The sequence below is a fragment of the Vidua macroura genome, chromosome 1 (genome assembly GCF_024509145.1).
Source record: "Vidua macroura isolate BioBank_ID:100142 chromosome 1, ASM2450914v1, whole genome shotgun sequence".
NCBI lineage: Eukaryota > Metazoa > Chordata > Aves > Passeriformes > Viduidae > Vidua > Vidua macroura.
The window spans coordinates 106,434,121-106,460,110 of record NC_071571.1 but is presented as its reverse complement, the minus strand read 5'-3'; the positions used below and the strand labels follow the sequence as shown (position 1 = coordinate 106,460,110).

The 25,990-nt window shown below is 42.5% G+C and overlaps 1 protein-coding gene across 1 annotated transcript in view; it reads right to left on the bottom strand.

Annotated features, from left to right (window-relative positions):
• The window catches only part of COLEC12 (collectin subfamily member 12), a 94,723-nt gene extending 76,287 nt beyond the window's left edge, over positions 1 to 18,436 (bottom strand). The window contains exons 1-2 of the mRNA XM_053994703.1: positions 18,290 to 18,436; positions 6,883 to 6,933 (exon numbers count right to left, since the gene is read on the bottom strand). Of these exons, the coding sequence (XP_053850678.1) occupies positions 6,883 to 6,933; positions 18,290 to 18,296 (58 nt within the window). The 5' untranslated portion in view covers positions 18,297 to 18,436. The remainder of the gene's footprint in view (positions 1 to 6,882; positions 6,934 to 18,289) is intronic.
• Positions 18,437 to 25,990: the final 7,554 nt, after the last annotated feature.

Below are 25,990 nucleotides of genomic sequence, written 5' to 3'. Positions count from 1 at the left end.
CAAATGCAGATTTGTATTTGGAATAAAGTTTAAGAGGAGCTCAAGAGTAATGCTGGTGCATTCTACAATCCCACAGCAGTGCTGGGAGAATCCACTAATGTGTATTTTCCATTATTTTTTCCTTCCATCTCATGATGGCTTCATATCTGAAGTTTTCATGTCTGCCACAGTTTTCCTGTGTTACTCCTTTGCACGGAAACATAATGGTCCCAAGCACTGAAAACACAGAGCACAGTTTCCTTCCAAGACAGCAATTTCACAGGTAATTTTGCTACGAAGTTGAACAGCCCAGAATGCAGCCTAGGTGTTCTGGCAGCAAGCTGATGTTACCAAACATCATTATTTGCCCAGCTAGTTTACAGGGAAATAAAAACAAAATCCCCAGGTGTCACTTACAGTGTAGCCAATGTTTTTCATTCCTCTCGTAAATACAACGTGCTGTTCAGCCCACACACCTATTTTATAGCTCTAATGAAAAAGACAGAGCAAAATTCACACATCATGGTGACCACACTGCCTTTCAATTCACCCCTGTAAAAGACAGAGATTGATCAACCAGGTATTGCTCCAAGCATGCGAATTCAATATATGAAGAAGCATGTCAAGAATTTTAATTGTACTAAATAGGAAAACCCCGTAACTAAGAGAAAATAGATTGCCTACATAACAACACACAGCTGGAATGACTTTAGTCCCCAAGGCATTGCTAAGAGGCCTCTTTATGGGCTGGGATTAGAAGTGCCTTTAGCCAGGCACAGCAGGACAGGTTGGAGAGGGGCAGCCTCAAACCCACAGACTCGAATGTCTCAGCTCTTTCAGCTCCTAAGTTAGCACAGGGCACACAGACCTGATAACTTTTTGGATCTTGCTATTACTGCCTGACACTGATGGATTTCTCAGGGTCCACCAACTATTCTCTATCTTTATGAAGACAGGTGGTTTCAAATTTGTTGTTTGGATATCCCATCTATCACATGTGCCATTACATTGCAAAAGGCAGAAGGTACTGACAGAGGAGGGACGCACACTGGTGGCACGGGGGCACCTTGACAGCTCCTGAGCACATTCCTCTGCAATGGCAATACTGCATACATGTCAGCATTCTTTATTTATTGAGACTTCAATTCCCTGCCAACTGCTCCAGTACTGGGAGTATCTACTGGAAAAGAAAGACAAAGAAACCATACATAGGTGGTCCCTCCTCGTGCAGCCCCTGATACTGGGATTGAAGCCCCAGCACAAACCCAGGATCCCTGAGGGTGCTGGAATCTCTCAGCTGCTCAGGGCTCACCCTAGGAGAGGGCAGGCTCGACCCCCTTCCACCTTACTGGCCATGGCAATTAAAAGGGTAATTTCAAATGAATTTTTTTGTCCTAAAATGAACAGCCACACGGGCACCACCATTCAGTGGGGATTTCATACCCCAGGACACAGGCAGGCAAAATCCTCATCTGTCAAATATGGCCAGATCAGTGAACTGGAAGCAACAGTGCCTGACTTTCCTCTGGCTTTGTGAGTGTGAGTGACCCTGTGACTTTTTATTAAGCCATATGATTACACACTGCAGGAATACAAGTGAAAGAATGCCCAGGGAGGTATGTGGCTGTGGCACCTGAAATCCCTCACTGGTCATTTACAAACCATAAAGAAAAGTTGACAAATTCCTAAAGCTTAGAATTTATTTTTTTTTCACAGGGAATTAAGGTTTATGTGGATATAGCACACCACCAGGCTGATGTTAGACATTGTTTTGGTGCTTGTTATTAGAGATATGAACAATGGTCTGGATTTATTCAGAGACAAGGACTAAAATTATTCCATCTGTGCAGTGTTAATGAATAAATGCTATTCCTGAACTATCACAAAATTCTGAGCCATGAATTTTGATCTTGTTTGAATAGTTATTTATAGGCACAAACTCCCCTGTATTTTTAAAAATCCTTTTCAAAAAAGGCTTTGTATCTTAAAGTTTCATTTTTGCTGCAACCCATTCACAATGCTTTTATCAGTTGTACACTCCTAAAACTCCCTAGCTATATTTTATCAAAGGTGAAGAAATAATATATAACTTCTTACTGTACAAAATACCATAAAAAGTGCACAGCAAGAAAACAGTTGGATCTTCTTCAGCTGTTCCCAAGCCACTCATCAGGGAAAAAAAACCCCTATTTTACAAATATGCTTTTAAACCAGTTTTTTTTCCCCTCACCTCTTTTTAGCATAGCAGATTTCATTACTGCATGGCAAGATGATTCATCCATTCCTGGTCCACAAATTCCTAGACTTTATTCTTACACCTGGAATTATGCTTAGGAGCTAGATTGTTGTAATTGCACAGAAGCATCCTAACCAGTCATATCTTATATACCCTACAGAAGATACCTAGAGAAGTACCTGCCTTCCTTGAAGGGGCCCCCTGGTAACCTTTATCCCTCCTTCCCTGGCAGCTCCTGACCTAAGGGGTGTGGGGAAGGCTCAGTGCCTTGGTGTGCACTGGACCTCCCTGGGGACATGAGAGACTGTCCCCTACTGACAGCTCACCAGGGCAGGGGGAGGTGATGGTGAGAAGTATCCTGACTCACTATCTAGAGCATGGAGGTAGCCAGGATGGGTGTTTCTGTGGAGAACAGGCTCACAGTCTGTAATTCTGGCTGTGTTTGCCAGGGGCAAAGGGTAAATATCTTGCACAAGCTGTTTAGTCTTCCACTTATCTATAGTGTACTAGTGCTATCTTCTGATTCCTTGGGAAGCTTCTCTTCGTCAGCAGGGCTTTCAGCTCATTTATTTGAAGTCTGCTTTCTAAAACACTACAAGTATGCTTCACAACAGGTCAAAGACCATCTTCTCTGCTTTCAGCAATTCCATATTGTACCATAGCTTTGAATTATGCAATCAGTAATTTAATAGGAAATTTCTACTTAAAAGACTCTATTTATTAAAGTGGACATATTAAGTTCCTAAACATTAACATAAGGAAAAAAATGCACAATGAATTCCACATCTATTACCTCAGAATGCCATGAGTTAGGAAGATCCTTGGAGTCCATTTGATCCCTTCAATTCCCTTGCCTGTAGAGATGCCTGGAGCCCGAATCTCAGAGGAAAGAGTAAAACCCTGCCAGAAAAAGATCTCATCCTTCTGTCTACCATCTAGAAATTAGTCTTAGCTCTCATGCTTGAGACTTAGCATCCCCAAAGTGTATCATATTTTGAAAGGAAGTTTTGCCCTTTCCTCAATCATTCTTTCCCAAAGTGAGTTGTGCATGAGGTGGTACAAACCAGTGACATTGACTGATGAAAGAGTTAATATTATTGGTGGCAATCTGGTAGAGGAAAACCAGTAGAGAGGCTTAGCTTGCCATCTGGAGCAGACAACTTTAAAACAGCCAGAGAAATGGGATTGAAGATGAAGTAACTGGAATAAGAAACACGCTTCCTCACTTTTTCAGTGCAGCAATCTGGAGGCATTGCAGCTGAGCAACTCCTGGCAGCATCCCTGCACATCTGTAGCATTCATTGAAAAGAAGTAAACAGCATCAGTGAGCTGGAAAGACTGTTTTCCTTACTGACCCCCTGCAGCAAATCTGTCCCAAGCTCAAAGGAGAAAAAATCTGATGTGTATTTTCCTGGGGGTTGTCTGCATCTATATTCATTATTCTTTAATATCTTAGTGTGTTATGCTTAGTATGTTTGGCTTACTAGGACCAGTTAATGTTCTATTGACTAAAAAATACAGTAGCTTGACAAATTCTCAGAAATTAACTTATTTGAGAAGGAAGGACAAAATGATTCAGAAAAAGGGGAAGTGGTGCGAGACAGTGCGTATTCAGTCCTCTTTCCAAAAACTTCTTCCCCAAAATGAGAATTGCTGGAGAATGCCTCTCTCCTTCCTTCCTTCTGCTGATCTCTTCCTTCCTTGAACCAAACTACAGGCTCCAACAACAAGACAGCTAATAATAAACTTCTCACCTGAACTCTAGGAAAGCAGCTTGGTCAAGGCTTTGCCTGCCAAATGCTGACCAACACATGTTCCCAGCTGCCAGCAGTGACTGACTGCTAGCCACGTTTTTTAAACCACTTATACTTTAGCCTTCTGCCCCTCAGAGCACATTTTGCTCCAAATGAGACCTCCCAATTTCAAAGGATGGAGTCAAAGGTACTTGACTCATGGTCCACCTACCATGTCTCATGTCCATGAGCATACAGAGACTTCTCCAATCACAACATATGAACACAACTGCTCTTGCACTATGACTCCTGAAACAAAAACCCCCCTGCAGTTTTTATCCCTGCCCACACCAACAGGCTGTACAGGAACAACGCTGGCATTTCTACAGTGCCAGCCAGCAGACAGATAGCACTTCTTTCAAAATTACCTTTTATCAAGGTTTGTGGAATAAAATTTGGTTCTTGCCTTGGGATTCCCCCTTACTGCCTTCTTTTACCAGGAAGGACACAGGGCCAAGAGGGAACACCATGACAGCAGGCATAACATTTCCTACTGGTCAGGCAGGAGCTCAGCTGCATTTTGGCCCCAAGAGCAACTTCTGGTGCTTCACTTGAAATGCTGACCCAGCTCTCCACTGAGTTTGGAGTCTTTAAAAGTCATCACCTTTCTGTCTGGAGGAGCCCACTGCCAAGTGAGGAAGCAGTCAGCACTGCTGAAGGCATGAGGCTCCCTCTCTCTCCAGAGGCTGCCTGGAAATGCAGCAGAGACTGTAGAGGTGGGAACTCAATGAGTCAGGTTCTCTGAAGAAGGGGAAATAAACCCTTTAAGGGACACAAAAGCATGAGCACCTAGAGTGAAACAGCATGTGTGCTGGTGCAGGGGTGTGTGGAAACCAGGCCAGCCTAGCTCCTCCCTGAGCTGCCCCATGATGCTGGGAAAGATGATGAGGGTATGGGAGGAAGTTTGGGCTCCAAAACAGTACGGACAAAGGTGGCTCCTTGGATTGGGACCCTACTGAATTACACAGCTCTCACCAGTGTCAGTGCTATTGGCTTCATGATCCCCTTCCCCATTTAGTCAAGGCCCTGCAGATATTTGGAATACCTTCCTGACCGCAGCAATGTTGTTTCCCGGAGGCATAAGGCAGTTATGGTTGGTTCCTAAGGGTGGAACTACCCTGACTCCTCCTCTTGTGGTGAAATCTCCTCCTACCACTTCCAGGCTGCAAGTCCTCGCCTACCTCCATGCTGCCCCACCAAGCACAACAGCACAAGCATTTCTTGAAATGGTCTGTATTTATAAGGGGAGAAATAACTCACCCCTTATTTGTATTCTCACCCCTTTTTTATATTTCTCCCCTTATTTGTATAAGGGGAGAAATAACTCACCTTGGTAGCATCACAATACCCAGGAAAAAGAAAGAAATGATAGCAAGTTAGTAGGCAAAGCTCCCATCACGTCACAGCAGTGCACTTACTGTTGGAACAGTCAGGATAATGGAGCACCCACTCCTCACTAAAATCTTGTTCACTGCAAGGGAGTGCTGACCAGGGATAGCCAGGTAGAGGATAACACCAAAGGAGCCTATTTTTATAGCTGTTAATGAATACCAATATTTTTTACTTATTTGGAGGTGACAGAACAGTTAGCATTTCTTCCTATTTCTTAAGATGTTTTGCTTTTTTGCTATTCCAGGGCTTAATCCAGAACAACAACAATGACAACAACAACAAAGGAAACTAAGAAAAGTAAAACAACAAACAAAAAAATGGAAAAAAAAAAATGTGTGCAGCCTTATGGAGGACTTTCCAAGCCACAGATGCTGGCTCTGTGGTTGGCTGATCTATCCAAAATAAAGCTGAACAGCAGGGAGCAGTGGAGTAGTTCAGGGGGTAGAAAAGGTCATGCGAATGTGATTCCCACCTCCCAAACTCCACATCTCCTTATGCTGCCTCCCCCTGCTCCTTTTGGGATGGAAGGAATTTTTGACTTATTTTTCATTTTTATTTTCAGCTTGCCTTTCCTATCCACTTGCCAGCTGGGGTCATTGAAAGTGACTCTTGCTGCAGCTACTTTCCCAGGACAGAAAAAATGAGGTGAACTATTATTCTGATGGCTTATAGGTGAAAAGGCACTAGCAGCTTTGGTGATGAGCCCCTTTGGCTGCACCAAGACAGAGCTGGCACTATGGGAGCTCAGAGGCCACCAGGTCACCTTCCCTTTGCCACAGGGACAGGCATTCTCCTTCCCTGGATGAAACTGTTGACTGCAAAGACTGAAATGTTTCCCCATCAGAAAAGATCACAAGAGCCTTGAAAACAGGGGCCTTGAAGGCTGCTTAACCCCTGTGCACAGATACGTGGTACTACCCTCCTCACATGAGAAGGCCATTTTGGGTGAACAAACATAAAAAAAAAAGGAAAGTGGAAAAAGGAAAGAAAGTGAGTGATCTCATTTTAATAATTTTTGACATCAGAAAGCATTAATTCCCTTTTCCTTTGAGAGGCGTGCACAGCCTATGTCATGGCTCAGCTGCCAGTACAACTTCTGCAGGTCTACAGGAGATGCCATGAAACCACTCTGGGGAAAACCTACAAACTCTGCTGCACATCAGTCTGTGGGCTGAAGCAATGCCCACCTGGGCAGAGGACATGTAAGAGGCATGGCCCCTTTTTTTTCATGGCCAGCACATTCATTTCTGTTCAGGTGTGGGCTTCAATTTCCTAAAGAAAGAACTATTCCAGAAGTCTTATGTTTGCCAGGAAAATAAACCAAGTCTAAACATCACACCTTTCTCTGGGAGGACGTTGGATGTGGATGATGGGACCAAACCTGTATGTTTTGATGCTGCCGGCAAAAAAGTTTTTCACAGCAAGGTTTTTATTTACCCTAAACACTGTGCAAAAGCAAGCCGAAAGACTGCTGTCACTTACCAAACCTCTTGTAGCCGAAGGACTGCACCTCCTCCTCCTCTGCAAAGTCGTCTGGAGAAAGAAAGACACAGCAGCAGATTATTACTACTACCACTGGAAAAAAATGAGAAGTTTTTACAGCTGCATGTTCAAATAATGCAAGTTTGCTTGATTAGTTACGCATTCTACCGCTCTTCTCCTCTGCTGCTCCTATCCCACCTCTGTCTCCAAGTGCAGAAGGCAGTTCAAAGCCTTTCCCCAATGAGAATCCCCAGCAGAACTCCAGATTACAAACTGTGCAGATTTATCACCTAGCAGCCATCCTCAGGCCTGCTTGGCCAGCTAAGTGCGGACCAGAGCAGATATGTCCCTCATCACAATGACAGCCACAATTGTCACCAGTGTGCCACTTGATCGAGCTTGCCTGGGCCACAGGAGTCAGAGGGGATGGTTGTCCATCTGGCCACCACCTCCATGCACACTAGCTTGACCAGAAAATGTCAGATCCAATAAAACATGGGAAACAGGACTGATAAACTCAGATAAGAAAAATAAAAACTGAATGGTGAAGATTGTGAAAGTCTAGATGGGAATGGCTGAGGTTTGTTCAGCCTGGAGAAGAGGAGACTGAGAGGACACCTCACAACAGTCTACAACTTCCTCGTGAGGGAAAGTGGAAGGGCAAACACTGATGATAGGACCCGAGGGAGGGGAAGTTGTGGGGAGGTTTAGGTTGGCTGTTAGGAGAGTATCAGGCTCCCCAGGGAAGTGGCCACAGCACCAGCCTGCCTGAGTTCAAGAAGTGTTAGGACAATGCGCTCATATACGTGGTGTGATTCTTGGGGCTGGTCTGTGCGGGGACAGGAGTTGGATTTGATCATCCTTGAGGGTGTCTTCCAACTCAGGATATTCTATCACTCAATGATTCCATCATGCCTTTTGTTCTCATCTTTACAGTATGCAAGCAGGAATATGCTAATAATCACAAGGTTATTTTGTCAGAAGCTGGATTTCTCTCCATTTCCTTCCGTCAGCGAAGAAAAAGGCTGGCATCAGCAAAAAAAAAATACACCCATGACTTTTTTTAAAAAAAGAATATGTTTGTGTTCATGTGTTCATCCTCCTTCCACCAAGACAACCCCTTGTTCTGCTGAGTCAGGAAAGGCAAAAGCTCTGCCTCGTCACCAGCACCAGCCTCTGCATCAACTGCTGGGAGGGCAGGACAGTCCAGACTGTTCTTCTCCCACTTCTGGATTTCCCAGAGGGAACAATTAATGACTGGTGGAGGAAAAGCAAGCTCAAAGCAGATAAACACGTGTGATGGAGTGAGAAGTCTGTGTTTAGTTAGATCTTTTTTGCTCACAGACTTACTGCACATGATTGGTCTGCTCTGCATCACGAAACTGGGCTAACTGGTGCCACAGCTAACTTGGGACAGCACAGAGCCTTGGGGGGATGAATTCAAAGGCAAAGATACAGTCTGCATCCAGGCTGAACAAAGCCTAAATGATTTGCGTGCATGTCTCCAGCAGCAAATCTGACTTGTTTTTCCTTCTGACCTGTGAAATGCCACAGACAGAAGTCTCTGAAGGAGACTTTGCCTGAAGCGGCAGCAGAGTCCATGAAATGCATAATTTTGCAGAACATCACCCTTTATTCAGACAGAACAATTGATTAAACAGCTAAAAACATATTCTTCACCAGGTAAGACATTTTGCTTACTGCCAGCAGCACTCCTGTCCATATCTTTAGCTAGACCCCCAATTCAGATGTGCACTTAAGAAGTGGAAGAGCCAGCGGATGCTCCTTAGGCAAAACAAACACATCCTGGTTTTGAAGAGGGAAAGAAACCTTTAAAAAACCAAGCCAAACAAACCCTCACAATTGTCCCAAATGTTATCTGAAGACAAGGCCCCCAAACTAAACATGACAAATACTAATAAACCATAAACAGTCAACAACCAACTTCTTATCCCAGCAGTGAGCTACTCAGGAAAGATCTTCCCCTCTTGCACAAAAGATAAAATGCTGCACAAAATAAGATAACAGCTCCAGAGACCTTCACTTCCTGCCCTCTCCTTCTATCAGGCTGCAACACAATCGCCTCCTTTGTTTCTCAGGAGTGTAATCTGGCTTATCCAACCTGGATCTGATGTAATACAGCTTTAAATCCTACAGCTCCATCCCACACCACATCTCCAAGACCTTCCTCCCAGGCTGACAGATCCTTCCCTAGTTTTCTTGTTTTTCATGCTTACACCAACAACATTGGCTTTTACAACTTTAATCACTTTTTTTTTTCTTTGGCCATTTCGGTATATGCAACATGTTTATATATATACATATTATGTGTGTCTATACACACATATATTTATATGCTTTACAGTATTTGCAATGCTGCATGTTATTCTTTCTAGGGATGGGTTTTTTCCTTAAGCTCTGAGTACATTATAATTATTCGTTCACCTCCTAATTTTGAAGAGCACTTCTGATATTTGAAACAAAGAAGTGGAGATGGGCAAGGACAGTTATGTCAAGTGGTGACTCGTCTCCCTGATCAGTAAAATCTCAAACATCATCTCTGTGAGTTATCTTGCAAGGGGCAGTCAATGTAATTTTAGGGGAAATCTATAAAAATTATTTAACAGACAAAGCTCAGTGTTCTTTCAGTCACATCTGCAACTTGGCTGAAATCATGTGCAAATATAGTACCTTAAAATATTAACTGTAATGTAACAAGTTTAAGGAAAAAAAAAGATGGAGAAAATTAATAAAGTAAGCTTAGACTAAACATTCAGAAATTACAGCACTTTGGAAAAAGAGACTAAGATGGGTTGAAAGTCCTACCACAGAAGAAGTCTATGTTTGAAATATTAAAAATTAAGTTAACAAACAAGCCTATAAATTTAAGTCCCAAGGCAAAGCCCTGCACCCAGCCTGCTCCTCCCATGTCTGTTGGGCAGTATTGTCCTCAGTGGAGGCAGCAGAAACTTGATCCTCAGCTCCCTGTTCCAGTGCTGTAAATACTAAAATTTTGCCACAAGTTCTACAAAAATCTCAAAGCTTCCTAATACCTTCAAATCAGCAAAATACAGGAGAACCCAAGTTTTCATTTAAAAGGTAACAGCTTTTCTAGTGAAAACTAAGAAAATGTGATCTGTTATGAATTACAGAGGTTAAGAAAATATACACCAAGTAAGAAGGCAAATACTATGAACACCTCCAGTATGTTTTAATGACTTATGCTTTTAAAGGCAATATCAGAAATCATTGTGGCAGAAATTAATGAGCTTTGAGCACCAGTGACGGATCTTAGAAATGGAAATTCTGCGTTTTCACATCAGCGGTGCCCACACTTGAGTGAGGCTGCAACTGGTGTAGGAGGGGTTTGTTGGACATTGTGAAAGCCTTAAGTTAGAAATATTTTTCTTTAGTTTAAATCCAGTCCTCAGTTACAAAGAGGACTGGAATGAACACCGCATCTCTGTTACATACACATGCATTAATATACAGGCAAGGCTTATTTTCATAGGTGAAAAATATGAAGACTCCTCCTTGAAGCAGACAATCAAGCAGAATTTGTTGTTATGTCCTGCTCACAAGAATTAACACTTTAGTACAGGAAAGACCAGCCCTAACTCAACTGAGTTAAGACACTTAACTGTGCTCTCAGCTGTGAACCAAAATCCAGAATAAGAAAGATAAAGAAACTTGAAAAGCTGGTCTCTTATTCCACTGACTTGTACAGAACTCTGGCAGCAGGAAGGTCCATAATAAAGATGAATTTTGGGCAGAACAGAAACATATGTGAGCAACCAGTTATATTTAACAATGCTAGGGAAGGGCCACCAGAGATCTCCTGTTTTATTGGATTTACAAGAGCCTCCTTGGATGCTAGAACAGATTGTCATGGGGAGATTACAGCAAACTGCTACAAATCACTGTCTCACTGTGGCTGAACAGCAATACATCCAATATTTTAAGGAGTCAGTGCAAAGTAAGAGTTCTGGTCCAAAAAGTAAAAAAAAAAAAAAAAAAAAAAAGAAACCAAAAACCTTTGAGATATTTTGGCAATATCCATTGAGTACCAATGCCAAATTCCACTTGCCCTCCAGTTATAAGGTATTACTGCAACACCTCTAGTAAATACAGTTGTAGAGTTAAATAAGTTACAGTACAATGCTTCAAGGGAGTGGGAATTATGAAAAGGCAGTTCAGCTGGGGATTAGCGCAGCGAACAGAGGGAATTCATTTAATCTAAAACAAATTAGACTCTCATTTGATTAATTTGCTAGTGGCAAACCAAATCTGTGGAGTAGAACTGTTTCATTTCTTGTTCTTAAATCTTAAATAAATTAATCATGGATCACTTATGAGTCACGCTGAGGTCAAGTAAGAGCTGGCCTGGAGCCAATATGGATGTTAAATCTGCCCCTGAGACAATACAGGGCATAAAACCACAGCACCAGATCTGAGGAGCCTTTGGTGCAAGGTGGTTTTAAGGAAGTTGTTTCCATTTTAGCCCCTTCCTTTCATGGCTGTCATTGTTGGCATATGGAAGGTGTTAAAGAAAGCTGCTAATGTAAGTGTCCAGCTGTCTCCTTTTAACAGTACACCTTGCTCAGCCATTTAAACCTAATTAACTAATGAGGCAAACAAGATCCCAGAACCATTAGAGATGCTGGGTCATATGGTGGCTGCAGACACGTGGTATCCAATAATTTCGAGAGCACTTGTGTGCTGCAAACATGGATACAAAGTCCTTGTTTAAAGACCTCGTCTAAAGTCTTAAATAAAGAAAAAAACCCAGTATTCTACATTGCATTTCAAAATCTGGGAAAGTCTATTCCAGGAGAGAATGAGGCATCTGGGTTGAAAATTGTCATGCCAAGTTTCAGCTCAGATTTTAGAAGTTCCTTTATAACCCCCTGAAAACTCAAATTACAGTACATTAGAACTTACCCCTAACTACCAGGCTGGGAACTCAGACTGTAAGATTAATTTGTAGCAGAAATGACATCCAGTGTAAGAGTTTCCTCTAAAATAAACCTTTCTTTCAAAGGGCTTTAATGGTTAGAGCCCTGCCTTTCCTATTGACTTAATGGGAACTACAGAGCTATATCTCAGTGCAACTCTGTAAAAATCATTCTGATATAATCAAGGAGAGATTTTTACTTGTACCATTTTGAAAGAAGCTGTGCCCATTAGTTGAAAATCACAATATTCCACTCTTTAAACCATGAATAAGCATGGATGAAGAACTCAGAACTCAGAACAAGTCCATCTCCTTCATGAGAGACTGCTTGCAGTGTCAAAAAGCTGCTTATGTCTGCTCTCTCCATCTCAGCACTTTCACTGAAAGGCAAAACTCATCCACTTGTGAGGTTTCTGTAATATTAACAACTGTTCAGGCAGACAAGAACAGCGACACCAATATCTTTCTCATATCACATTTCAAAAGCTTTTTGAGCTGCCACCAGATTTATATGCATTTCTGCTCACTGTTAACTGGGTCTACATTCAAACTGCTGACCTAGAGGTGAAATGGAGCTAGCAGAAGCACAGCAAGCAGCTGTGGCCTTCATATGTTGATGACTTCATCAGTCTAATTGGTTTCCATCGGTTTTCATAGCTTTTATTCTGGACAGTCTCCTGCTTGTGCTAATGGGCTGCTCATTCCCAGCTCTCTTCACAGATGCTTTATTTCACTTGTCCTCTTGTTCTGCCTTTCTCCACTACTTTTTCCTTATAGGCCCTTTTCATTGTCAAGTCTCTCTCTCTGCCTCTATTTTGATAAGCCCTCCCTTACAAAATCATAGCCCACACTTAAAGCACTTCCTGATTGACAGGATCCCAAGATGACATGTCACACAAACAGTCACTGTTGTTGTGTGAGTGTGTTGTGCCCATATTATCCAACACTTTCTTTGTCTAGCTTGTCATGCAGCAAACTCCTTTGGACAAGGATTACACGGATTCTGCACTTGCAGAGTACCTGGTCTTTAAGGCATCCATGGCAGATGTTCAGCTGGGGCAGTCCTGGAAGAGAGAACACCTCCCTGCATCTCAAAGCATCCTTTAGGATGTTACTTGAGCTTTGATTCTGGCAGCAAAACTGAGGCTTTTCCTCAGCTCTGTCCAATCGAGACTGCTGATCTGGGAATTTATCTGCTTATCTTAGTGACTGAAAGAGACAATGTCCTAGATGAGAGATCCTCCCTTGGTACTATCCTATGACTTGGATGGTGTCTCCCATCACTTAACACATGCATAAAACAAACAAAAGCAATAATCGTGACAAATGGGTGCACTTTAATATCTTGGTCTTCATCTATTCCCCTACTGCTGTGCCCAAAAAATGTGAGCACTTGCATTAGGAACACACACAAAAAGACAGAAGATTGTGAAATTTAGAGGTATAACAACAATCACTCTAGTTTTGCTTTATAGGCACAAATGAAGACAGTAAATAGGGGGTTTTGAACAAAACTTGTTAGCCCATAAGTGCCTATAATAAGTGCCATAATTACCATACCGGGGTCAGGAGCAGCTGCATGGTGTGGAGGATCAACCTTAGAAGTTAAAAGTTTAAATCATATCGTATTTCAGAATAATGATTTAAGAGCAAACAGATATGTTCTCATTAGTGCACTGAAAAATTGTGCCTCCCTGTCAGTATGTCAGAGGAGGCAATTAACAGTGGTATTAAAATGGCATGCACATTCCTAACAACACGTGTCTCTATTACATCCCATTACTCATTCACTTTGTTCCCCAGTGATGTCCCAGTCTGCACCTCAAATTTATGCACCAAAAGGGATTGCAGCTTTAGGTGGAAACTCCAAAGACAATTCATCTTAGGTTGCTCCCTCACTCGCACAGACCACACTCACATTATGAAGAGGATCGGGTTCACTTTCCATGCCTTGTAAAAAGTGTCTTTATTTTGCTTTCCAAGGGGGAGGGCTGGAAGGAGAGATTCTCTGTTCTGACATACAGAACCTCAGGATAAGGAAGGTTTTGTTAAGCTGAAGATAACTGGGTATGCATCCTTTAGAGTACTGAGCTGCTTTCATCCTTGATATTTGTCCCAGCTCTCTTTATTTTACTCTGTTTTATCTCTGCAAGGCCTGATCAGCTCTCTGCAAGATTACCTTTCCCTCCTTATCCTAGCAGGCAGAAGTGTCTGAACCTCTGGGCACAACAGGCTTTCAGTGTGGATCTAAGTAAACTGTTTAGTGGTTGTGACAAAAAAAGGGCTCTGTTCAGCCCTCAGCTGTAGCAAAATCAGTCTAAAATGAATCTATGTTATCCAAAGTAGGAGAAAAAGGAGTCACAGGAGATTTTAAACAATTCCCTTCTTCATAGGGACGTTTGTCCATGCTATTCTTAGTCCTGGGTGGCTGGGAAAAGTAGAACTGAAGCAATAACAATTACAAGTTCTTACTGAAAACGCTCCTGTCATAAATCGCTTACATGCTAATTCTGCTCAATATCCTTTGCGGTTGTATAGTAATATTTCTATCTGTGCAATAACAGATTTCTCTTATAATTTCATAGTTCTGTTTTCCTCTGTATTAATAAGAACATGGTTTGACACACACTTGCATCTTTCTCATCCATATGTTTAAAATCCTCTGTGCTACCACTCAATTCAGGACACACACTGACTGTATAGTAGCGTTGCTCAGGATTTGTTCTGTGTTTTATCACACATTTATTATAACTGCTCGTGCCTTTGAACTTCTGCTGTAGGGTCCTGTGACATGTCCAACACACACCACTCAGACCTCCTGCATATGTTTCATGTTTATGTCACTATATTCATATAAGCTCTGATATAAATGGACTAAGGAAAGGTTACTGGATCACTCCACTTCTAATCCTTGCTTTTCAGATGCTTCCTGGCTTCTGCAAAATGCTCTGGACCGGATATTTTAAAAAATTCTTGGTTTGAAGTTTCTGTCCAGGAAAGACCTATTTGCAGATGACCGTTCATTTGATTTTGTGCATACAAAGAAGAGAAAGAGAGAGAGAGAGGAGAGAGAGAGAGTCTTTTCTGCAGTGTTACAAAATTATAACTTTTATTCCTTTATTATTTAAAATTAGCAGTGGCATCAAAACTGAGAGAAAAACAAAACCTGTCAAGAAGGTAACCATCATATAAATAGATTATTTAAGATTTTTCAAGGTAGTCAAGAAAGAACAAGTGAACTTGCATATGCAGTCAGCTTTTGCTATTGTAGGCATTATTTGCAAATTACATCCAAGCTCTAAGTCCCACAGAAGTGACAATTTTAGCTATGCTGATACGGCTTATACGTTAATTAATTGTCTGATAATGAGTTCACTGTGTAAAGCAAACTTGGGGTAGACTGCACTGGCATATCCTGTGAGAGCTCGGTGTACTCTTATCTCCTGCGCACTGTGCACGGAGCACGCTGAGCTGCCTTTGAGGTAAAGGGGTCCAAGGCAGGCGTTCGGGCCAGGCTGATCCCGAGGCACTGAGGGCTTCCCTGCTCCAGTGGAACACAGCCAAGGACACACCTGTTTCTCCCCCGTGCATCCTTTTGTATCAAATGAGAGGAATGGCATAAGACAGAATATCATTCCAGCTCTCAAGCACACCTCAGCACTCAAGCACAGGATCCCAGATTTGTCCTGCAGCACCATTGCTATACAAGTGGTACATAGCAAGGTGCTTGTGATGGCAGAGAGGGAGGAGGAGGAGGAATGAAAAGAAGCAACTTAAGCTACTTTAAGCATCATTAATTAAGAGCTTCTCTGTCATCCTGGAGCAACAGTCCCAAATGACTACCTTGACTTTGTCATTGCCAGATTTTGGGCATTAGTATTAAGTAGTTATCCAAACAGTATCCATATTTCAGAGGAAAATACTTATCACCAGCACTGCCATGACAGTAGTGATTACAGATAGAGTTTAAAGTAGCAATTACAAAATATATTGCAGCTATATGGGAAGAAGTTTTCAGTTTTATCAATGCTTGTCCCTGTCTTAAATTAGGGTCAGTGTTTTCAAACATGTGGTGGTGTTTGACTATGAGGAAGCTGTTTTCATTTGTTTCCCAGGCAACGAGTGCTCCTTCATACCCCAATAAATAACTAAAACTTAGAAGTATCATTTGATAAAGATAAATCTGACCATAAAGCAGACAAATCCCTATATAAATCACATGAATTATTGCTAAAAATATGACAAAGTTTGTGAGCTCAGTGTTGTTTGCTGGAAATAAAACTGCCAGCATATTGAACATAAACTTCAATTTGTTTTACTGATTTAAAACATAACACATTACAAATACCAGCAATGGAAAATATAATTTATTCCTTACAGATATTTAGTGATGTAATTATTTAGATATTCCTCAATTCTCTAGAGAGGGTAGATACAGAGACAGCTGCAATCAACAGATCTTTTTGTTTTTATTGAGAAAAATGTGTAACTATACAAAGTTCTACAGTCCTACAATTATCACTACCATCAAGTTTAAAGAGAACACATGAAAAGCCAAGTCCATATTCAGAAAAGGAAATCATCGAGTCAAAATTTGGTGTGACTTCTCTAACACTGGCAGAAGTACTTTATGCGATGATTTGTCGCTTTTCTTTTGCTATTAGCACAGTCATTCAAATGTTCTTCTTTGCATGTTTTATTACTAATTTCTGTAACTCTCTGGGGGAAAGAAATAAGATGGTTGTGATCACTCTTAGGGAAGCCAAATGGTAAGGACTAGCACTCCCTCTTGATGGAGTGTGGGGCACCAGCGAGTGCTCCCAGGAACAGGAATTACATCTTCCCTTTGAACACCACTACTCTGCTTTGCAAAGAACGGTGGAAGCAGAATGCAAGTTGCATTATATGTTATTCCCATCCCTGGTCCTTTGCATCCCACCTTTCCCCAAAACCCCAAAGAATGAAGTGTAAGGCTTTCAGTGGTAACAGGCACAGGTTTGTTCTACCTACTACCAGATCCACATTGTTTTGGTTTGTTCCTGCCCTTACACTTATGCTGATAATGAGAAGCCAATGACAAAAATTTTGGCATGAGTAGCCTATAAATAAAGAACATAGTAAATACATTATTTGTCATATGTTGCATGGACCTGGAGAAGCACCATGCCACAGTGTCAGAAGTAACTTAAATAGTGTGTGTGTGGGCTTGCAAAATAAATGCCCCCCAAAAGTTTTTCCTCCCTTCAGGCAGCTACTCTGGCAAGTGAATAAATGATCACATCATTTGGTGTCCTAGACTCTGGAAAGTGAGTGTAACTATCATGATGTTTACTGGCCTCTGGCATCTGGAATAAAACTCTGCAGTCCAAGAACAGGCACAGTGGTGCCCAAAAGCACTTTTCATATAAGTATGTCTTTTCTTTAAGCTTATTTTTGCCTCTGAAGAAAAACTAAATTCAACTCTCACAACGTCCGGACTAACTCCCAAACTTTCCATAATGTCCTTTGATGTTTTCATTGTAAGCATTCCCCAGTGTGTAAAGCCTCTGCCTTTTGCTGTATGGCTATCAATTTTCATAAACAGAAGGCTTTCTTGCACCACCCATACATCTTTACTAGGTTACAGAGTAGCAATATGGCAATCTGCTTCTTTATTTCATTTTAAAGTATGTGATACCTCTCAGTCACAGCTATGTAGGACAGGGTCAAATGTTCCACCCATTTAAAACAAAAGGAGGAGGAAGGGAGGAAAGGAGAGAAAAAGGAAAAGAAACAAAGTTTCAGTTTGAACAGATACAAAGTAAAGACCAAAAATTTTCCAGTCGGTGGATGCAGAGGAGAAATACGCCAAATGCATTTCACAAGCCAGTTAAGCTTCTACTGGCACCTAATCACTGCCAGATGTTTAGAAGCAACACCAAGAGCATCGCAAAACACTGGCAAAAAATAAACAAATCAACCGGGGAGAAACGCAACTCTTCTTCTCGGGGCACCGGCGAGGGGGTAGATAAAAGTTGGGTGCCGAGAGAAGCCGTGCTGTGGGGAGAGCACACACACATGCCGGGACACACTCACACGGGGACAGCCCACTCCAGCACCGGGACTGACCGACACACTCCGAGCCACGGTGGCGGCGCAGACCCCGCATCCCGGGGTCGCGGTGAGACCCCCGCTCTGCCTCTCCCGGCACCGGCTGCCCGTGCCCTGCCCGCAGCGGCGTGTCCTGCCCGCCACCTGCCCGCACCGTGTCCCGCCAGCACCCTGCTGGCTTCGGCTCATCCCGCGGGCACCCTCCCCAAGACCGCCCTGCCCGCGATGTCCCCTTGCTGAAGGCTGTCCACGCTCCCGCCGCCCGCGCCGTGCCCGCACAGTGTTCCCGCACGCCGCCGATCGCGCCCTGCCCGCGGTGCCCGGTGCACGTGTGCGGGCAGCGGAGCGGGCTCCCGTCCCTACCTTTCATCTTGGCGCCGGGGCGGCTCACATAGGACGGACGGGGCGCGGCGGGGCTGCCGCCGGGAGCGGCGGGCGGCGGAGCGCTCCCTGCCTACTGCCGGGCCATGCCCCCGCCGCGGGCCCTGCTGCGCAGCCCCGGCCGCTGCCGCTCGCCCTCGCTCCTCGGCCGCCGGCGGCACCCAGCTCTCGCCGCCAGCCCCGCGGAGCCCGGCCCGGCCCCGCGGAGCCGCGGCTCGGCCCCGCCTCCCTCCCTCCGCCCCGGGGAAGGGGCCGCGGCCGGGGCCGGGAGGCGGGGGCGGGCTCGGGGTCCCGCCGGCGGATGGGGCTGGGGGTGTCGCGCCCCGTGGGGGTCACACCCCGTCCCGCCGCGTCCTGCGGGACTGCGGGTTTCCCGGGTTGCGGAGCCGTGGGCAGCAGGGGCTGTCCGTGGGGAGCAGCCCGGGACGGGAGCTACAGGGCACCCGTCAGTGACCGCGGGAGCTCAAGCGGGATGTGCTGTTCCTGGCAGGAGAGCGGTCCTGACTCTGCGCTCCCCACGCCCGTGCAGGCACCCGGGGGATTCCTCGTGAGTGTGATCTCTCCAGGCTCCCCACAGCAGCGTGCCTCACACGGGGCAGGACGATGGAGGGGTCCCGGAGCGGGGCTGCATAGCCATCTCCTGGAAGAGGCTGCAGGATGTGCGAAATTCACCCTGGTGCTGAACGAAGGGCCACGAGTAGTCCTGTTGGATTCATTGGGACTGCGTGCACTACAAGCACTGGAGAGTGTGCGTAAATATTTGTGGGATTAGGGATACACAGACCAGTCATCTTTTATTTTTCTAGTTCTGGATGATGCCAGGAATAAGGGACTGTTTCCAGGCTTCTGTTTTCATGAAAGGCATGGTTTGTTTTTCTGCAAAGCTACCAGTTTTTAGGCAATTGAAGACAGTGATAAATGTTTATGATCCAGGTTTGAGTGTTAACATCAGTGCCGATGAGGCAGGGCAGGTGCAATGTGCCCCAATTCATTCTGGGGATGAACTAAGTAGTGGAGGCACCAGAGAGTCCCTCCTGATGCAGTGAGAAGATGCACACAATTCTGCCTTTGCAGTTAGAGGTACCACAGCCTGTTGAATGTAGGGATGCCCAAAGAAATTATTATACTACATGGCCTTTTCAGAGGGTCAATAGCTCCATTAGGGACCACCTTGTACCAGAAAGGTCATGGCTCAGGGTCACAGCATTAATTTAACATCAGGTCAAAAAGCATTGGAAACCTATAAAGTATGATCTCATATCAGCAAGGAATGGAGGATTAAATCCACCAAAAGTAGTCATTCTAGAGCAAAAATGAAAGAACAGATTCAGAAATCTGAATTCCTTCAGTTGGTCTGATTACTTGAGCTGACATTAGCTTGAGCATGTTTCACTGACTTGAAGGCAGTACCTTTAGTTTGGGACTGATGAAAATATTGGAATACCAGCTGCAGTAGCCATTTCCTGCTTTAAAACAGGGCTCAGATAACAAAGAGACTTGACTCAGCTTTTAGTTTACACTCTAGCAGTTGACTGGAATATCATGAGTAAAACACTTAAATCTGAATACAGTCATCAGGTAATTACGGGGTCCCTGTAGTGCAGTGTTTATGAGACACGCTCGTGCTTACTTGGTGGTGTGAGGCTCCTAAGTTAATTTGCAATTTTTATTTTAAAGAATCAATAAAATTCTGTTTCCAAAACTGAAAGCCATCAAAACTCTGACCCAAAGCCCATGAGTATGTTTCCAAAAAGAAACCTTTCCATCACTTCTCATTGACTGGATGAAAGCAGTAAATGAAGCCCCATTTCTCCATGGGAGGGTACCTCTGTTTGAAAATACAATGCAGAAAGAGTGCTTTAAAAAAAGATGGGGAAAGAAGAATATCACCTTAAACCTGTGTTATCATGTGATGTGCAAGGAGCAGGACTGTGCAGGAATTTAGAAAATTCCTCAAAAGTAGTAAAAGATAACACTTTTCTAATTTTTTATCCAGTAACCTTAATGAACTGAAGAGTAGCAACCAAAGCTGCAGAGCCTGATGAGTGAATTTCTGCATCTGAGGAAAATATGTTCCTTATTAATTGAAAGGAAAATTATTAGCATTTTGAATTCATATAGAGCTTTTGACTGATTCAGTAGGCCTGGGGTCTACCTTCATTCTTGTGACTTGAAAATATTTATTAATTTGTGAACACAGTGGGACACTTCATATTTCTAGAGTAAGCTTCTATATTGACTTTTAATCATGTAAGTTGTATTCCACACTGGATTTCTTACACATATATTAGGAATATGTAAGAAAGTATATGTAAAAATATGTTAATTTAAATGGCTGATGAGCTTCTGCTAACACTGCTATAAAAATCTAGTGTTAGTAAAGAAATGCAGGAAACTCATGAACTGTTTCACGTGTCAAATCTTTCCTTTAAATCCAAGTATTTTATGTTTTAGTTTCTGAAGTGAGCATTCTTCTTTCCTTTCCACTGATCCATGTCTATCCACCAGAGGAGGGTGTAGGTGTTAGACACCATCACCACCCTTAGCAATCCTGGGATTAACAAAGGGGAAGACAGATTGTTGATGGATCATGGAGATGGGGTAATTGATCAAGCACACTTAACAAATATCAGTGGATAATTGTAATTATGGAGCATATACATTATTGTATATGTTCAGCTGAATACATACATATTTAGGGTGCAGTACACTACATAATACAGGTTTGTATTATGCTAGGAAATATAATACTGTGTTGCCCAGTCACAGGCCTTCACAAACTTTAGCTTTTTATACAGTCTTTCTTATTTTTCAAGTTTCATTTAAATCTATGGTGAAATTTGCCAAACACAGTTACTTTGCCTTTCTGCAGAAAACCACTGATCTTCTCAGAAAAAGTTTTATATTCTTTTTCATAATCTTTTATTTTTAGGGATCTTTAGACCATGTTCTAGGGAAACTAATTTCACAGAAATGCTTTATTTTAGGGGCTTCTTTGTTACCCTAGTTCAAGACATAAATTATGAGGCCTGTTTTTTCATCCAACAATAACAATATAACAGCAGCTTACTACCACAACGGGCTGCCTGTCACAAAGTGATCCCATGTTGCAGCCAGATTCAGACTCAGAGAAGGACTAAAGGATCTAAACAAATCATCCTTCTTTAGAAATGTTTACATATTGCCTTAATATGACTTGTTTATATGGAACTATTACAATTTATCCATCAAATGCTGAAATAATGTACCCAAGTGAGTGCTTTGCAGTTGCTGTGGTACGGTGTGACTTTAAGCACTTACCAACCACATGTGCGTTGTTTATTTTTTTTTTCTTGCTACAGTCTCCTCTTGAATATCAAGGGAGTTTGTTTATAATGGGTCTCACTCACTTTTACTCTGCAAAATATGTTGAAATTCAGCAGTAATCCAAAAGAGAAAGATGTCAATGTTTAATCTCCCTGTGTGCACTTTAAAATAAATTGTGCAGGCTGTGCTAAAGTGATTTAAACCCAAGGTAATGGGCTCAGTTCTTGTTCACTTTGATTCCACTTCATAACGGACCATTACACTTACCTGGCTCATTCCCAGAGACCAATCTACAAAATTTGTGCTATTTGGCAAGTCGGGGAGATCCTGGAAACCTTGGTCCTTGCAGATGGAGGCATGTGTGACATTCTCTTTGGATCGGCAGCTTTCTCATAGCCTGAACTCACATACGATACAAAGGGCAGCAATCAAATTTAAAAATGTCTCAAAAAAAAAAAAAATTGCATGCATCATTGAGGGGAACTGCATGTGACACGGGAACCATATGTGGAAGATCATTTGTCTGAAGTAAGTACCATTTGGGTTCCATACAAAATGTGCATTTGAAAAGTAAGAGTTGAGTATTATAACATATTTTAATGATAAATCTTTTTCTGCACAACAATTTCATATTGTTGTTAATGACCATTTTGGAGCTGTGCCCAGAGTGAAGACATTATCCTTGGATCTGGGTAATGAGTTTGTAAATGATCCTGAACAAATGGTGAAGCTATTTGCTAAAAATTTTGTTAAATCTGCAGATGAGCCTTTTCTTAATCTGGGTAATTAGCATCATGATTTGAAAGTATTTAGTTATCTAGACTTGTCCCTGGCAAGTGAGTTTGGTTTTTGTTTTTCCTTTCCTATTTTTTGATTAACTGTGAGACTGAGGTGGATTCTGAAAGCAGCAAAACACCTGGTTGTCTTTTCACTATGCCAGAATTACTCAGAGGTACAGACTTGTTTTAGCCATGGCTTGGATGTTGATCATGCAAAGGCTTATGTGCCAGTTCTCTTGTCTTTCATTTGCTGTGACCTTTTTATCTTGGAAAGAAAAAAACAGAAGATAGGTCTAGAGTAGGCTGGACAGTCACATTGCACTAAATTTAAACAAAAGCCAAATGCTGGAATGCAAGTAAAAGTACAGCAATTATGATCATCTGTGGATGAGATTGAGGGACCACTGTTTCATATTTTTTGTGATTGTGTAAAACACATTATTGTGTTGTTTTTTCATATTTTGAATGAAGAGAGATTGTTTACAGTTCAGAAAGTTTGTGAAATTTTATTCTGGCAATTTACAGACCAATTTCCTTGCACAGTTTTTTGTCAAAATTTTCTAAAACAGTTGTATCTGCTGAGTATCCAAACCAATGAAATATTTGACATTTGCACTCCAGAATTTCCATAATGAAAAGTAATTCCATTACTGCTGCAGTGCTAAAATGTTGAAGACACTAAAACCAAGACCAAATAATTAGTGCCAATTTTATTAGGATCCTTGCAGAAGCAGATTTTTTTACATTACTTATGACATTTTGTTTGCTCATAGTATGCGTATCTTTCAACACACAGAAAAATAATTCTGATTGCCTTAGGAATAGATTCTTATAGCCTGAGGTCTAACCAGGTCAGCTCTTTCTTCATCTGGAGTATATAAAAATTATACTGGCCAGAGTTTGGTTTATGTTGATAGAAAGCAGCAAAGATCTCTCCATGTTTTGAGACTGTCCAAATGCCAATGGCATTCAGCTTATGGCTATCTTTAGTGGGAGCAAGCCAGCAGGAACCCAGAATTGGGCTGTGTCAGCCCAGAGAAGTATCAGTCTGCTGTCATTATGTGCCACACATCTGGGCTTGAGCTGGGTGTGTTCTGCATGCTCCAGTCTTGCTGTGCCTTTTCTCCCAGAGGTAAAGTGGTGCACAGAGCTGTGTCTGTAAGGGTGCCTGGCACTAGAGGGAATGGAAGCTGGTGTAAACTACTTACAGACACCAACACAGTGTGGTTCAGCTGTGTCTGCTCCCCAAATTTGCTGGTTATATCAATAGAGACTAACATGGTAAGTCCAAATGTATGATACAATTGTACAATCATAGAATGGCCTGGGTTGGAAGGAACTTACAAGACCATCTAGTTCCACCCCCCTGCTGTGGACAAGGACATCTTCCACTGGACCAGGTTGCTCAGAGCTCTATCCAATATGGCCTTAAATACTTCCAGGGACGAGACATCCACCATTTCTCTGGGAAATCTGTTGCAGTGGCTCACCACCCTCACAGTAAGGAATTATTTCCTAATATCTAAACTAAACCTATTGTCTTTCAGTTTGAACCCATTCCTCCTTGTCCTGTCACTGTGTGCTCCTGTAAAAAGTCCCTCTCCATCCTTCTCACAAGGATCTCTTCAGGTACTGGAATACCATATGTGGTCTTCCTTACCACTTGCCTGGCAGTGCACACCTCAGAGTCAAACAGGGACTGAGTGTGGCTTGCATATTGCTTGTCACAGGAGAGGATCCTAGCAAGAAAAGCAAATAAAAATACAGTGAATCCTCCCTATATTAAGTTAACATTATTGCAATGTATTTTGGCTCCTCAGCCCGTGAGTTCCACCCATCAGGACTCCCTGACGCTTCAACAAGTGGGTGTAAGTAGGTCCAGGGGAATATTAAATTACAACTCTTCAGCTCTGAATTTGGCCCAAAAAGAACAGAAAAAAAACCCTTTGAAAATCAGGGAACATCATGACTGCAATTGTAAAGTATTTTGCACACTATGTGGAACACATCTGTAAATTATGTAAATTAATATTTATGGAGAACGTCGAACCTTTGAGATTTTGCTTTTTGGATCATACTGAAAATAAAAGATGGCCATTCTGATTAGTATTTTTATTAGAATTTACCAGGTTTACATAGATTTTTTTTTTACAGCAAATGGACTTCAAAAGGAACAAATGTACCAAAAGATAAGTAGTGATTGCTTCTGAGAACATATTATCAACAGTTGCTTCTAATGCAACTAATGTTCTGCTTCTGTCTTCTTTAAGGTAGAGATATTCACTCAGAGCATGAGATATTCACTGGAAATATTAATGAAGGCTATGAAGACATACTGTGTCTTTTTCATTTTGTCAGGACCGCACAAAGAGTTGTGGTCAAAAAACATTTCTGAGGTGGTGAAATCGAGCACTCACAAGATAGGAAATGCCAGGAAAAAGATTTCCCATGGGACTTCAGCTTACTTGCCTATGTTTGGAATTATTGATAGGACATATATTCCTACTGACAAAAGATATCAGTATGGATACTAGTTTATAATGGTGTATTAATTTTTTTCTCTGGTAATTCCATTTATCTGGTACAGAGGAGGGACTGAACTCATTTAGGGAGAACCCATTCAATATTTCATCTTTTCTTCATTGTTCTTATAGGTCCCATTCACTGCAATGTTCATGTTCTTCTCTGAAGATAAAATTATTGATTTCCTCTATGTCTGTCATCAGGGTAGCATTTCATAAATCTTATTTAAACTTTGCAAACAATAAGGAGTATTAATACCTCTGTTTTATAGGACTGAGACACAGTAAGATTAAAGCTATTCTTTCCTAAGAAGAGAATCCCTTGAAGTGCAATGATTTCTTGAGGTATCCAATGTTGTCGTCGATGTTTACACTATATACCATAGGGCACCTTCCACTTTCCACTTTCCAAGCCTGGCTGAAAGTCCAAGTGACAACCCCACAAGGCTCAGCTACACACAATGCTGCCTCTGACCTTTCTCTCCCATCTTTCCATGCATGTGAAACCTGCAAAGAACAACTCTGGCAGGCTCTGAGTGGAACCCCATGAGTGGATGACTGGGACGTGAGGACATGAGGGGTGCTGCTGATTGCAGAAGACCAGCAATCCAGCTACAGTCATGCACAGTGTTTACAAGCTTGAAGGCTACATCCCATTGACTTCCATGTCAGGGGGCAGTCCTCAGCTCTTCTTCAAATGAAGCCATAGGGTTCCTGTCAGGATTGTTGAGAAAAACGTGGGTAGTGACAGACTGGGGTGAGTTGGATGTTGGTGAGTTGCTGGGATGGGTTGAGGCCAGCTGGTGGCAGCTCAACCCCCACCCAGTTGCTCATTCACTTTCCCCCAGAGAGACGGGGGAGAGGGTTGGAAAGCCAAAAGTGAGAAAAACTCATGGGTCAAGATGACGGCAGTTTAATAAGTGAATGGGGAAAAGAAGATCCCAACTGATGCAAAGGCAATCACTCATCACCTCCCACCAGCAGTCCTGTGCCCAGTCAGTCTTCAAGCAGCAGCTAAGCACAAAAAGTCCCTGTTTTATTGATGAGCATGCTGTATATGGTGTAAAATATCCCTG